Source organism: Neophocaena asiaeorientalis, unplaced genomic scaffold, assembly GCF_003031525.2.
Source record: "Neophocaena asiaeorientalis asiaeorientalis breed wild unplaced genomic scaffold, Neophocaena_asiaeorientalis_V1.1 scaffold57, whole genome shotgun sequence".
In the NCBI taxonomy this organism is placed as follows: Eukaryota; Metazoa; Chordata; class Mammalia; order Artiodactyla; family Phocoenidae; genus Neophocaena; species Neophocaena asiaeorientalis.
Window position 1 is genome coordinate 2,001,697 of NW_020172731.1, and position 15,473 is coordinate 2,017,169.

At 37.8% G+C, this 15,473-nt stretch overlaps 1 protein-coding gene across 2 annotated transcripts in view; it reads right to left on the reverse strand.

Moving 5' to 3' along the window:
- The window catches only part of PAIP1 (poly(A) binding protein interacting protein 1), a 29,195-nt gene that overhangs the window by 13,366 nt on the left and 356 nt on the right, over nt 1-15,473 (reverse strand). The window contains exons 1-5 of one of the 2 annotated variants that reach the window (XM_024740356.1): nt 15,338-15,467; nt 14,579-14,748; nt 8,021-8,206; nt 4,524-4,636; nt 608-719 (exon numbers count right to left, since the gene is read on the reverse strand). In XM_024740356.1, coding sequence (XP_024596124.1) covers nt 608-719; nt 4,524-4,636; nt 8,021-8,206; nt 14,579-14,677 — 510 coding nt within the window. In that variant the 5' untranslated portion in view covers nt 14,678-14,748; nt 15,338-15,467. Of the gene's footprint in view, nt 1-607; nt 720-4,523; nt 4,637-8,020; nt 8,207-14,578; nt 14,749-15,337; nt 15,468-15,473 lie in introns of those variants that run through there. The other variant, XM_024740355.1, reaches the window with a different exon arrangement.

Genomic DNA, 15,473 nt, shown 5'->3' on the forward strand with positions numbered 1-15,473 from the left:
AATCAAGCAAATCCATTACAAAAGTAATATTCAGCACTTATGTTGCCTACCAACAAGCATATACTCAAGTATGCCACCAATTTAGCTGTAGACTTTGTACAAATACATTCTATATAGAAGATTAATATATAAAATAGGACCAAAAAGAACTACTGCAGGTGAATCAGGTGAAAAAAACCAAACAAACACAGAAACTCTAGTCTCTCCCCTCTTCAAAGTTTTATGCTCTGCAGGGCAAGTTGCTTTTGGGTCACCACCTGAAAGTCAACGTACTAAATGTGCTAATATTTATGATACAAGGATTCAAAAAGGTGTGACTATCTGTATTCCAAAAGCTTGAAATCACATGTAAACCATGGCTTTCCAAAAGTACATAAAGACTTTAAAATGCTTAGTAACTATCTCCCAACATTGCCCATGAACAGGAAGACAAAATGGTACATATGTTCCATTTGAGGACAGATACTACCATGAGTAGGTACTGAGACTATTTTCTTTATCTCCCATTTCACTTTTAATGTTATAAAAGAGTAAACACAAATCCCTTATTGAGATCAATTTATATTCTCAGGCTTTGTCAGTACTAAAAAGAAAAATTTCTCCTCACCTCCAGGTTAAGATAAAGTTCTCCCAGAAAGAGTACAAATGCATGGAATCGTTTTCGAGTCACTTCGTCCCCTTTTGCAGCTTGATCTTTAACTTCATATTCAGTCCGACATCTAATAAAGACATACCTTTTGTAATCTCACATTGCTTTGTTTTTTAAATAGTCAAACAAGATGACCATTTGTCAGTTTGGTTGTTCACAAGCAATACAGAGGCAAGTACAATGCACCAACACTCTGATTTTCTGTAATAAAAAGTGTTCCTGTCTATTGTAGCGATCAGAATATGTACTATCTTTTCATACAAAGATTCCCAGTCTTAAGAAACTGATGAGAATAGTTGAAAATAAACCTATTACTAGAACAAATTATAACAAGTTACAGCTACATAGATTTCATGAGGTTCGTTGTATATTGGCACTAAAAAACAAAACAAAAACCCTCACTGCCTCACCTTATTTATTGTCTCATAGGCTTTTAAAGAAAGCACTGTTTTTATGCGAAGTATCCCTAAAATATTCTGCTCTTGCTGAAATACGAACTTTGAACAGAGCTTTAAAAAAGATATATACAGATGACGTCCAACTAAGTTGAAAATGAATTCTTATTAAGCCCATTATTCTTAGAATTTCTATTATACAAATCAGAGAAGTGAAGTAAGAGGAGAAGTCCCCAAATGAAACCACACAGAAACATAGAAGGCAATTAATCTGGTCTTTGTTTGGGTCTTTGTTTCTAATAGAGACTAAAGGAGTCAATTTATTTTCCCTTGTTTGATTTCTCCCTGACTTGGTGCATTCACCTTAGAGCTTACATAGTTCTTATTATCTAAAATAATCACAAGAAGCCTGTCATTGTGTATACCAATGAATTATGGTGTCAGCTACTGTTACTAAAATGGATTTTTAAAATGTACTTTTAATGTTCACCATTTTGGTGTTAAAGATTTTTTTATTTTTCTTGATAAGGTGTAAGAACATTCTAGAAAAGTCATGTGTTTTATAAAAATGATTTTGATAGTTCTCCTTTTAAAGACCAAGGGAGCAGCTTATGAAGGGTTAATGGCTTTCATACCTTAGGTACCAATTTAAAAAAATTTTCAAAAAGAACCTAAAAAGTCATTTCTTGTCCAAGAATTTACCTTGGTTCAGTTTATGTGTCAATCATAAACCCAGCTTAGCCTAGTGTGCCAGTGCTTACAAGCTATATTAAATGAGCGACATCTGCTGTTTGAGTCAGACATGGAAAGATATTGGTTATCTTCTCATACATATTAATTCCTCATCAGAAAAAAAGTTGGGATATCTATAAATAGAACACTGGTTAATAATGGAAAGGATCAGTTAATTAATGCCAATTCAGTTATCCAAGCACCTTGTTGGCTGCTTTCCTTTCTGTCTTTCCTTTTATGACTTTTCAGGTAAGAGCTTCGATGAAATGACCTTTTTGTTTTATCAACGCCATTACTATTAGATTATATATTAATATATGTTAATGTATGTACAAATGCAAATCCCTACCCTTGTACATGGTTGATTATCTAGGTGAGAGGAAAGACTCTAAAACTTTAAGCTAAAGACTTTCAATTATAAAAGTAATACATGGCTATTTCAAAAAGGTTAAAACAGAAAAATATAAAGAATAAAGACACTGCAGCCCAGAAATAACTGCTGTGAAGGTAACTTCTATCTGTTTCAAAGTATTCCATATTTTTAAGTTAACAGAATTATGATCTTTTCACTTGTTATATGATTAGTGTTTTTCCATGTTGATAGCTTTGACAGTATCCTAGTACTAGAGAAGCACACACAGGGGATACAGAGTCAAAAGAGCCAGAAGAGTGATTCTCAACCATGACTACATAGTAGAATCACTTGGGGAGATTTATAAACCATGCCCACACTCTCCTTCAGTCTAATTATATCAGAATTTCCAAGACTGGAGGCTTAGCCCCATTTTAAGTCTCTAGGTAACTCTAAGGCAGAGCCAGGGGTGAGTAGCACAAGGGAAGATAAGCAAGCCTTTCTACCATCCTACCTCCTCAAAGTGCCAACTTTCACATCTTTCCAAAAGCTATAATTTGTACTTTAATGATTAGGTAAGGGTAGATATTTCTGTAACTTTGTCAGTTATATTTTTCCAAACTGCACCTATCCAGAGTCATTCCAAATACTTCTATTAAAAATAGAAATATTTCTGGCCTTTTTCTTACTCATTCCTAAGAGGCCTCTCTTTTCATATTAAATAAATGAGCTCACTGCCATGTTGTTACAAATGTCCCTATTTTTACTTCACTTCTTATAAATTTATGACCCCTCCAATATTATAATCTATATGAAATTAAGTTTAATCTCTTGTTTTAGGGCCTGAGGTATCATGTCTTGCTTAAAATGGCTTTACCAACCTAATATTTTTGTTTGTCATTTTTTCCCCTAGTATTTACTGTTTCATTTTTTTTTTTTTTTTTTTTTTTTTTTTTTTTTTTTTTTTTTTTAAAATTTTTTTGGGGTATTACTGTTTCAGTTTTATATCTGAAATATATTTTGGTGTAAAGAATGAGACAGGAACCCATCTTTGTTTTTTTTCTTCCCAAATGACTAGCCAGTTATGTCAGCAGCACAATTTGTCTTTTACTCATGTATCTGAAGTGTCACCTTCGTTAAAAGCTTAATTTTCAAGTGTCTCTGGAGTGTACTTTTGGAGTCTTTATTCTGTTCCAGTACAGTTTAACCACACGATGGAATACTTTGCAACCATTAAAAGTACCTTTAAAGAACTAACAGGCAATCTCTAGTAAACTCAAAGACAACCCTGTTATTGAATAAAACAACTCAGATTATAAGAAAATTCATTTCCCTACATTAGCTCATTAATTCAATGTCATCCCAAAACATAAATAAGTAACAACATTTGTGTAATTTCACATGCTGATTCTAAAGTTCAGAGAAAATAAGCATGCAAGAATAGCAAAGAAGACTACACACACACACACAGACACACAAACGAATGGGGAACTAGTGTGAAAAAATGAGAGTTTTTTAATAGCCTGGTAATAAAACAGGAAGAGAACAAGTAATGAATGGAATAGAATGAAAGTCCAGAATCAACGCAAATATAAGGATGTATGTAGTGTGATAAAGGCAGCAGTTCTAATAAGGAATGGATCATTCAAAAAAGTGGTATGGGAAAAATTGGTTAAACATGTGGCAATAAATGAAATTAGATCCTTACTCAAGCCAAAAGTACTAAAAAATATGTAAAGTGACTATTTTTAAGATCTTGGAAAAGGAAAAGACCTTTCTAGGCACAAAACCAAAGGCAGAAACCATCATAAGAAAAAGGCATATATATGACTATAAACTTAATACTATACAAATAAGAATGGTCTGCCCTTGGACTTCCCCGGTGGCGCAGCGGTTAAGAATCCACCTGCCAGGCTTCCCTGGTGGTGCAGTGGTCAAGAATCCACCTGCCAATGCAGGGTACACGGGTTCGAACCCTAGTCCAGGAAGATCCGAATGTCACGGAGCAACTAAGCCTGTGCACCACAACTAGTGAGCCTGTGCTCTAGAGCCCGCGAGCCACAAATACTGAGCCCACGAGCTGCAACTACTGAAGCCTGCGTGCCTAGAGCCCGTGCTCCACAACAAGAGAAGCCACTGCAATGAGAAGCCCGCTCACAACAAATAGTAGCCCTTGCTCACTGCAACTAGAGAAAGCCCCTGCACAGCAACGAAGATCCAATGCAGCCAAAAATAAAAAATAAAATAAAAATTTTAAAAAGAAAGAAAAAAAAAGAATGGTTGCCCTATTCTCCCCTGCAACTTTCTATAAAGAACAGTCTTTAGCAAAGAAGAATGGTCAAATTCTAGTACATTTAGAAGTAGTTTTCCTTTAATTTCATATATACACACTAACCTTTGAAGTAGCAATTGGCGGAAGTTGCCACTCTGTGGGCTAATTGTCAGATGATGGGACAGGTAATTACAGAGGCGAGCTCCCATGTAAGAGAAATTTGGGATAGATGTGGCCTTTCAAAAAGAAAAAAGTTTTATATGACACAGACACATCAAGTTATTAATGCAAACACTTAACAGCAATATTCTAAAGAGGAAAAACATTCCTGCCCCCAAAACTATACAGAAAAATGTACAAGTCATTTGTAATTGTTAGGCATAAGGATATTAACTCTCCCTCCCAACCTTACACCAAGAACCAGAATAAGTACAAAGAAAAACATTAAGGTAAGCTCTCCCCACCATTTACCCGAGGTTAGCAGAAAGCAAAGAGATAAATCTCTCTTTACACCAACTAATTTTTGCACAAAATATGTACATGTACCCAGTTGCATAGTGCCAATTATGAAGTATATTTGCCAAACTAATGATCTGTGGCATTTCTCAGGAATAGGATGGCACCAACTTTGGCATCTAGCAGTCCAGAACAAGAATCCCAGGCCTGTTTTGTGACCCTGGATATCTCTAAACCTCCCTGAGCTTCAGTTTCTTGATTCCTAAAGAGGTAATTAACGGTACCTGATGCAAAAGATTAACACTTCAACAACACTCCAAACACTTGGGGTAATAAAAGAGGAAATCAAAAGAAATAAGCTATTTTTAATAAGAAGACAGGGGAAAAACACTGAGTATCAAAGACTGTGTGACATAGCCAAAGAAGTACTCAGGAAGTTTAACTTTCACTGCAGTTTTTAAAGAACAGTAGAACACACACATTAAGAGGTTAAGGGACTTGGCCAATCCCACAAAGGTAGTAGTTTACCAGAGTCTAGATCTAACAAATGGCCTGATGCCCCTCCAATCCTATGTTGGGTCTACTTACTCATGTGCAACCTTAGACAAGTCATTTAACCTCTGTTAAGCTATGTATAAAATGGGGATAAGAGTAATACCTTGCAACCACTGAGGATTAAATGAGTTAACTACAGGTCAAGTGTTTAGCATTGCCCGGCATGGAGTAAGTACTTTATAGTTAGAACTTTTTATTTCTAATTATTTCCTTGCTCACACAGGACCCTGTACATTTCTCAGCAAGGAAGAAAGATTGATTTCTCCTGACATTCATGTATGTGTATCTGGTACCCCAGAAGACTTGAAATTCAAAATTTATACTTTTCCCATTATTGGCATTGCCTGTTTTCCTTTACTTTTAAAATTTAAAGTAAATTTAAAGACAACAAGGCTGGTCATTAAAGTTTCCTGCCTCCCTGCTATACCTCAATTTTACTTCCATAGACAACCACTTTCAATTCTTTCAGCTGAAAAGGTTTTAACCTCCGTATCTCCATGCTCCATGATTTGAGTTTAGCCATTTCTTACTAGCTCCCCACGAAGGAAGATGAGCATTTACTTTTCACCCTGTTTAACCTTACTTCATTCCACTATGGTATAACTGTAGATACACTGTGATTTTTTAAAATAGTTTTGTGTTTCCCTTTACAGTTGTACCATGTATTATGCTGATTTCTCCTCTCTTGAACAACCTTGTTTTCCCTAGACTTAATTTTTTCTACTTTTTAAATATATTTCTCACTGACTTCTCATTAGTTTTTTCTTCTTAATATCTTCAAACATAAGGGAGTGTGCTCATCTTACCAGGGAAGTCTCTCCTGGAGCATCCTGCCCGATTCCAGTGAAGCCTTGTACCTCTAGGCCTACTATGTGCATGGCTACTATCTTGGGATCTCCCTTCACCATCATCTGGATGATTCACTTAGCCTCTCCTGTAAAATACCCTGTTTCCTAGTTCCCATGTCTTCATCCTTAAATCGTCCTTTTGGTGGAGTACCTCCTTCAATAACTTCAAGAAGGATTATGATAAAACTTCAAACTGGTTACTCAGTGCAAAAAGATCTAGACAGTCTAATTTTTTTAGATTTTCAAGCAATCTTTTCAGCCTCATTCCATCCTTATCCTAGAACCTTTTTGGAGATTCTGCATCATAAATCAGGGCGATTCTCGACTTTCCCCACTGGCTTGGAATTCAACTTTTAAAAAAATCCGCCAGGTCAGTTACCACTCACCCATCTGCGTTCTTGTCTCCAAAATGGGTACTTCTATCTCCTTTCGCCATATAAGTCCTTATGGGCTTTTGGTGTTCTAAAATCCCCACACTGTCATTTTATAGTAGTATTTGGTGAGGAATCAAAATTGAGTATGTAGGTTTAATCTGGGTTTTTTTTGTTTTTTTTTTTTTTTTACTGTTGGTAAATCTATATCACTGACCATAAAATGGTAGAACTTAAAATATTTGAAGCATTGGCTTTGAGACAATCACAGAAATTGTAGTTTGTTAGGTTAGAGCCTTTCTAACCAACCCTGATATAATATGAGCATAATAAGAACTATAATAATATAATTCTGATATAAGAACTATAATCAAGCAGCCTACTGAAGAGCTGAAACTAAATACAGCCAGAAAAGCAAAAAAAAAACAGTAAAATTCTTCCATTTTCTTATCTAATATTCCTTTTTAATCCATTTAGATGGCAAAAGTAGGAATCAGGACAAATAGAGCAGATCTATCTTCCTAAAACCTCAGGCATTTTCAAAAATCTAAGAGTTGGCCAGGTAATACTGAGGTCCAGTAACAATCCAGAACAAACTGGAAAAGTAGTCAAATGAAACACGAGGTAGGATTAAGAAAACACACAAAAAACAACCTGCTATCATAAGTCACCCTCACATATATTCCAAGTTTGAGCTGCTCTTTCAGCAATGACTGAAACAGAAATATAACCTTTGGTGGCATTTATCTCCTACTCTGTTTTTGGCCAGTCTCCTCAATGACCTTAAATTTGTCTTCAAAATTGAGTGTTGTCTATTTTTTCCCCCTTAAAATAGCATTAATGTGTCAATGACCAATATGCTAGAATTAAAACTAAACTTTGTGTGAACAACCTAGGCTGACATTAGATTTTTTTAAAGGAGTTGAGATGTAAATCCTTGAAATTTTTAAAGACAAGCAGAAATGTTAAGACTTAAATCAAGGTGTTTTGTGGTCCTTTTTTTTTTTTTTAAATAAAGAATTATTTGTGAGGCAAAAAAGTTCTCCCATGACTTTTTTTCTCCCCTACTCCAATAATGGCAGATCCTTATAAAACAGGGGTTTGGAAAAAAGGCATGATACTCATGTAGTGGCCTCAGAAGTGTCCAAAGCTCCTTCCAACTGCCTGTACAGAGCCTTGGCTACACAGGAAAATTTGCAGTCTGGCTCTAGTTCTGGATCCCTAATTACAGAAATTCTGTACAATAGAGACTTAAAAGCTCTCATGAACCATAGAGTCAAGGAGTGTGGAGGCTGGTGAACACGTACCTGGCCTCCCTCAAGGAGCAGCCACCACCTCTGGGCATCAAGGAAGCTATCCAGTGATTGCTCCATGCTATTAGCCAACCTACCTGTTGATAGATGAGTTCCACAAGTTCTTGCAAAGCATCATCTGTTGTAACCCAGCCATTCAGTGTCTCTGCAAACTGTTCAATTTCAGTTTCAAAACTGCCAGGCTGCTCTGTAAGATGATTCAAAAAATCCTGAACATATTCTGACAAAGTGGGATAATCCTCACAACCATCCTCATAGGATTCCTATAGATCAAAAGGTTAAAAAAAATTAATCCATGCAACTGGCTAAAAAAACATGAAGCAGCTTTGAGTTGGGATGTCTGTAGCTCAAATTATATTTTTAAGAATCCTTAACCTGATAAAATGTGTTATTTTCTTCAAAAAGTTAAGTCCACTTCTTCCTTGCCCAATAGCCAAAATGTTATAATAGAAGGGCTTCATCTCGCTGGGTAGAGAATTGTCTTCTCACCTCTGGTAGATTTACAAGATGGCTGAGAAATAAAGTTTAAACCAACATTTCATTATAATACCAAGATCAAAATTAAGATTTATAGATACAATAAGATCCAGGATTTGTTTCAAAATGGGAGGGGGAGAGGGACCAGAGATATAGAAACAAGAATGGCCACCTGTAGCTAACTATTGAGGCCATAGGCATTCATTATACCATTCTCTATCCTTGTAGATATTTGACAATTTCTATATTGAAAAATGAAGTTTGTCATCTGTCAATCCCCAAGGACATGGAAATAAATATATAGTTAAATGACTATAAAATATCATAGTGTACAGTGGTAGGAGACTTGCTATGTCCAAGTTTCCAGCCAATCTTGATAGTAGCAACAGTTTCCAATTAATATCTATCACTACCACCCCAATGTTCATAGCAACATTATTTACAATAGCCAAGGTACAGAAGCAACCTAAATGCCCGTCGACAGATGAATGGATAAAGAAGATGTGGTACTTATATATAACGGAATATTACTCAGCCATAAAAAAGAATGAAATAATGCTATTTGAAGCAACATGGATGGACCTAGAGATTATCATACTAAGTGAAGTCAGTCAGACAGAGAAAGACAAAGATCATATGATATCACTTACATGTGGAATCTAAAAAAAATGACACAAATGAACATATTCACAAAATAGAAATGGAGTCACAGATGTAGAAAACAAACTTATGGCTACCAGGGAGGAAAGGAGGGAGAAGGGATAAACTGAGAGAATGGGACTGACATATACACACTACTATATATAAAACAGATAACTAATAAGGACCTACTGTATACCAAAAGGAACTCTACTCAATACTCTGTAATGACCTATATGGGAAAAGAATCTAAAAAAGAGTGGATATATGTATAACTGATTCACTTTGCTGAAACTAACACAACATTGTAAATTAACTATACTCCAATACAATTTTTTTTAAATATACCACTATCACCTTTAAGTAGTTCCCAACCTTTTAATTAAAAGAACACAGAACCATATTTTAGTATTATTTAATTTTTAGAGAGACTTACAGCCAATAAAAATTTCTGGGAAGATAGACAAGGGATAATAGTAGTTACATCTGGAGTGAGGAAACATTTATGTTATAAATACAGACCCATTATTATGAAATTGTGAAAGCAGTTAAGCATTATAAATGCATGTATATTAAATAATTACTTAATGTTAACCACAAACGTGTGAATTTTACAATTAAAAACTAGTTTAAGTTTCTGATATACAGTTTAGAGTTTTACAGATTTGTAGTATCCTACTATTAATGACAATGAAAAGCAGGAAGTCTACAGGTCCCAGTTGATGGTACTGATTTCTTAACTGTTCCTATCAAACGTCATTCATTGTGGCAAATGCAGTTTAGAACACTGATTTCAGTCTTTTTTTTTCCAAATAAGCATAACTCTTTTAAGAGAATTTGAAGTGGGAAAGTAGAGCTGTTCTGAAAAAAGGTGAAAAGGGGATTCAGGGCCTGTTGTTTCAAGCAAAAAGGGAGACACAGTATTCTGAACAGATAAGCACTCCAATGTGTTTGAATTAAAGCTTGTATTAGTTCTCTAATACCAGATTTTTTAAAGTATACATTTCTTCAGTCTTCAATGTGAAGTCAAATGGCTTCCAAGCAGAGGAATATTTAAGTTTTATTATTCTTAGAAAGAGTTCTGTGACAAGAGGTTAGGAGGGACATCAACTAGAAAACTCACTTCCGGGGGAGGCGGTACATATGGGGGGATAGGGGTATATGGGAACTCTCTGTACTCACCAATCAGCTGTGCTGTGAATCTAAAGCTGCTCTAAAAAACAGTCTATTAATTAAAAAAAAAAAACAACAAAAACAAAAAAGAAAACTCACTTCCCAGTAGGTACTTTGAATACACTGTCAAGAGATGAGAACCTAATCCAAAGCAGTGGGACAAAAGGAAATGATCACTTAGGTGGAATAGTCGAGACTATTTTAGTTAACTTGATTGGAAGCGGGCAAGAGTGTGAAAGAGGAAAGTGAGTCAATACACCACAAGCTTTTAGCCTGAGCAGCTAGTTAGAATATAAAAGTATAAGAAGAGGTTTGCAAAAGATAAATTCTTTTTCGTTCTTGAGTTTGAATGTGAGATCCTCAGAAAAGGTCAAGACAAATGGAAACACAAGCCTGGAGTTAAGAGGAAGAATTAGATTCCCGAGTTATCAACAGGCAGGTTGGTGATGGTCAGATTCTAGGGGATTCTAGTATCACTAAGGGAGGTAATAAAACAGACAAAAGACAGAACCTCAGAGCCTGCAGTCTGAGGGAAGGAGGAATGGTCTCAAAGTTGGGAGGACGAAGTACTGCCACAGAAGCCAAAGGAAAAGGTAAATGAGGAGAGGGGCTCATAATAGCAAATGCTACAGAATGTCATTGGTTAAAATCTGAGAGAATGATGGTTGCAGAGTCTTAGGAATCAGAACTATGCACACAGAGAAAAAACCTGAGTATATTAGTATCTTAAATATTCAGTTTTTATAAAAAGGAAGAAATCCTGAAAGGCTGAAAAGGTACCCTTGGCACCTAGAACAGGACCCACACTGGGAATTAAACCTTATAGATCACACTGTGGTCAACAAAGTCTATTTAGATGAGGTTTAAGAGGACGATAGATTTTAAAACCCAAACAACATCAGCATCTGTCACAAAAATAATATCAGTACAATTAAGAGGATCAGTCTGCAGAGGTTTGAACGGTCAGTGAGAAGTAAAGTAGTACCAACAGTGAATAATTTTTCATTTTGGAGAACATCACTATTGAAAGGCAGAAGAAAAACTGGGCAGTAAGTTGAAGGAGGATGTTCTTAGCAAAAGCTGGGATTTTTTTGTGCCCGTGGGGGTGGGGTGGGGTGGGGTTGTCTCTTAATAAATGCTTTATCAACTCCTGTGTGGAATTTTTGGTTCTCGTAAGTGAACCGTGATTAAATATTCAAGATGTAATGGCTTACCTGAGAAGAAGCAATGGCCAGGAATAGATGGATACAGCAACTCATTGGTAAGAAGGCATGGTAAGCAGTAAAATTCTAGCAGTGGGATTAGAGGAAGGATTGAAGATAAAAGGGCTTGGAGTTTTAGAAGGGTTATGAAAGCACAGCAAAAGACTATCAGAAAAAATTTAAAAAGCATGCACTTTTGAGAGCAGATCCAGCTCAATGATACCAGGCAAACAGCTTCTCATGTGTGTAACAAAAGCAGACTCAAGGAACTTCTGGAAACCCAGCTAGGAGACCACTAGAATAGAGGCTCTACAAAGACAAGAATTTTTGTCCATTTTATCCACTGCTGTATCCCCAGCCCCTGACTTGTGGTAAGCATTCGACTTTTATTTTATTTTATTTTTGGCTGCGTTGGGTCTTCATTGCCGCACGCAGGCTTTCTCTAGTTGCGGCGAGTGGGCATTACTCTTCATTGCAGTGTGTGGGCTTCTCGTTGTGGAGGCTCCTCTTTGTTTCCCAGCACGGGCTCTAGGCGCGCGGGCTTCAGCAGTTGTGGCTCACGGGCTCTGGAGCACAGGCTCAGTAGTTGTGGCACATGGGCTTAGTTGCTCCATGGCATACGGGATCTTCCTCGACCAGGGCTCAAACCCGCATCCCCTGCATTGGCAGGCAGATTCTTAACCACTGTGCCACCAGGGAAGCCCTCAACTATTTCTTAATGAGTGAGTGACTTTGGATTACGGTTACTACAAGGAAAAGTTTCTCTCATAACCAGATTTTATCCTGAGACTTGGGAAAAACAAGGATTTTGCTGTTCTGTGACTAACTGGATTGAGAAAAACTCCTAGCTTTGACAGAGGGTAAAAGGGTAAGGCCCGAAAATATATCAGGGCAGGGGTAGCAAGCTTGAATGCCTATAGAATCCAGGTGGATTACAGGCAAATGAAGTAAGCCAGTGAGCAAATTACAGCTTACACATTCTATATAAAGGGGCTGCCTCTATTCAGCTCCAGCCAACTCTGCTCTATCAAAACAGCAGTCCAGTACGGCCACATCTTATGGATTTCAAGAGAAACCAAAAAATTCAGATTTGCAATATCTAATTTAAGTACCGGTAAATTATAAAGCCCCTTTTAAAAATACTCAGGGCCAAAAAAGACACACCTGCAGGGTACACGTGAGCCACAGGCTTCCAGTCTGCAATCTTTTCTGGCAAAATGAGTGCAGCAGGAGCTGAGGAGACCAAGGAGCGCCTAAAAGATGGCCGTGGCTCAAAGGAGGTGGACTAACATGGCTCAACACACTGCTCTCAGGAATCACTTGAACTATGTATAAAACTAGTTGGTAAAGAACTGCAAAAAAAAAAATTGCATCCCTCCCACCTTAAGATAGCCCAAATCAATAGGAAGACAAACAAATGAGGAACATTTGTGGTTCTTAAGGTAAGTATCCTTAAGAGTTATTCAACTACTCACAGCTCTCCAATGGTTCCTTTCTTCTCTAAGCCAAATACAGTTTTGGGGCAAGAATCCAGCTGCTCTCATTTCTACTTTACCTGATTGATGGCCCATTCCACCCCAAATCAATTGCTCTTCCTACTATGCCTATACTTTTCCCCTCCAGCCCCAAGGTTCTTCTTAATGCAGTCTAAGATGCATGAAGTTTCTAAAATATGGAATAAAGCTTTCCCATGCTTTCTATCAAATATGAAAGTCAAGTCCCCCCATTCTCGCCCCAAAAGTAACAAAAAAAGGTGTGCCACCATTAGTGGATCAGGTACATTCAAATTAAAAAACTAACACCCATCCACCAGAATGGCTAAACTTAAATAGCAAATACCTAGTGCTGACAAGGAATTAAAGCGACTGGAAACCAAACAGTACTCAATGCATACATTGGAACAGTCTCTTTGGAAAAATATTTGGCAGTCTCTACTAAAGCTGGCTACCTTGAGTCCCAACAACTCCACTCCTAGGTATATACCAAACAGAAACAAGGGCAAATGTCCACCAAGGCATGGACAAGAATAGCAGCCCTAATCGTACAAGCCCCAAACTGAAAGCTACCCAAGTGCTCATCAACAGACAAATATTCACACAATGGAATGCTATGAGAATTAGTCACCTCCAATTACATGCTACAATATGGATTACTTTTGATATTGAATGAAAGAAAAATATATTTTATATGACTCCATTTATATGAACTTTGAACAGAGGCAAAACTATTGTTCAAGCAAAATAGCGGTTACCTTTGGAGAGCAGTAACGATTAGAAGGGGACAGAGCGGGCTTTGGGGGTGTTGATAACTTAATGTACACTATTCTGTATATTACATGTCAAAAAATGAAGACTGGAAAAATAGGACTTATGCTAAAGTATTATCATTTCTTCAATCCAGAATGGGCCCTGCCCTGCTTATCTATAATTAATCGCTATGCATTTACATAGCACAACAAATTCCTTTCTATATATCCCAATAGTGCTTGGTGTTTTTTCCTGCCATTTAAGTGTGATCAATTTCTAAAATTCTTACGTTATTGACAAAGATGACTCTGAAAGTTTAAAACACTTTATCAAAAGTTTAAAACACTTCATCAAAACTCCCTACATTTCTACATAACTGTTAATTAGAACCAGAAACACTTCTATTTTAACATAACAGAGCCCAGATGTGTATTTCTCAACATTCAAAAACCTACCTGAATTAGTCTGCAGCAAAACCACTGATAATTTACCCTAAAGCTACCAATGAATATTCAGCTGTCCTACTAAAATCAAAAATTAACTTTGCCAGGCCACTATTCTATAGGTTGTCCATAAAGTCAGGACACAGACTTTAGTTTCATAGACTGAAGATGTCCTTGACCACCTTAAATTTATTAGCCTAGAGATAGTCTATAGATGCTGGAAATACAGCAGGAAACAAAATAGACAAGATTGTCTACTCTTAAGCTTACATTCTGATCTCTTGAATATAATAACTACAAAATACATTCTTGAATCAATTTTGTTTCATGATTTCAAGAAATTCATACAATGTTTTATGTGTGGTATAGAAAGCACACCAGTATACTGATAAATGATGCAATAACCGTATTATTCCAATAATATTAACCTAGAGTTGCAGTAAAAGTGTACTTACTGTATAATTAGAAGAATAACTTGATGGGTAAAATTCAGGGGCGTTCACGGACAGCTTAGACATTAACACAGGAGCTGCAACCACCTGGGGTTTAGCCATTGTTGACTCCGAATTCTGCTGTGGGCTATTATCCTGCGAACTAGGTGGAGCTCTCAGGGGCCTCGTTTGTTCTGAGAAAGGAAAAAAAAAATCGGTGTTAGATGCGTTCATTCCCTTGTATAACAACTTACTGTACACTGAGAAGCCATCTGAGCAGGGATGGTTTTTAAGTCAAACAAGAACCCTCACGAAATTTAAGGTTATCGCCAGGATATGCGCAGAGAGCCTACAAAAAGGAACAATAGACTTGCTTTAGCTCATTTATGAACAGACCTGCTTCCTGAATAAACATTTGAGGGCTTATTTTTCCTTTTTTTTTTTCTTTTTAAAGTCGGTTAAAAAGAGATGGTTGCCCGCCTAAGGCCTCCCTCTCGGGGGCTGGGGAGGGGGAGGCGATTTTTACTTCCTCCCGGGACAACAGAACTCAGGAGACCACGCACCGGACCCCTCCCCCAGCCCGGGCGCACAAAGGATTCCAGCGGCCACCTTCCAAACCCCGTTCCGGGCCCGTCCCCACCCCGTAACAACCGGGCCCCTCGGGGAATGCTTTCGGGGAACCGGGAGGAAAGACGAGACAGAGCGCCGCCCTCGCCCGCGCGCGTAGGGCCGTGGGGGAGCGTTTGGCCCAGGAGGACGGGGTCCCCTAGAGCGGCTCCGTACCTGGGAGCGCCCCGGGCCGGGGAGGCCTCTGGGGGCCGGCGGGGACCTCGCACTGGGCCCCTGGCGGCGGGGCCGTCCTGGGCTGGCGCAGCGGCGGCGGCTGCAGGAAGCCCGGGGCTTTTGGCTGCGGCGGCGG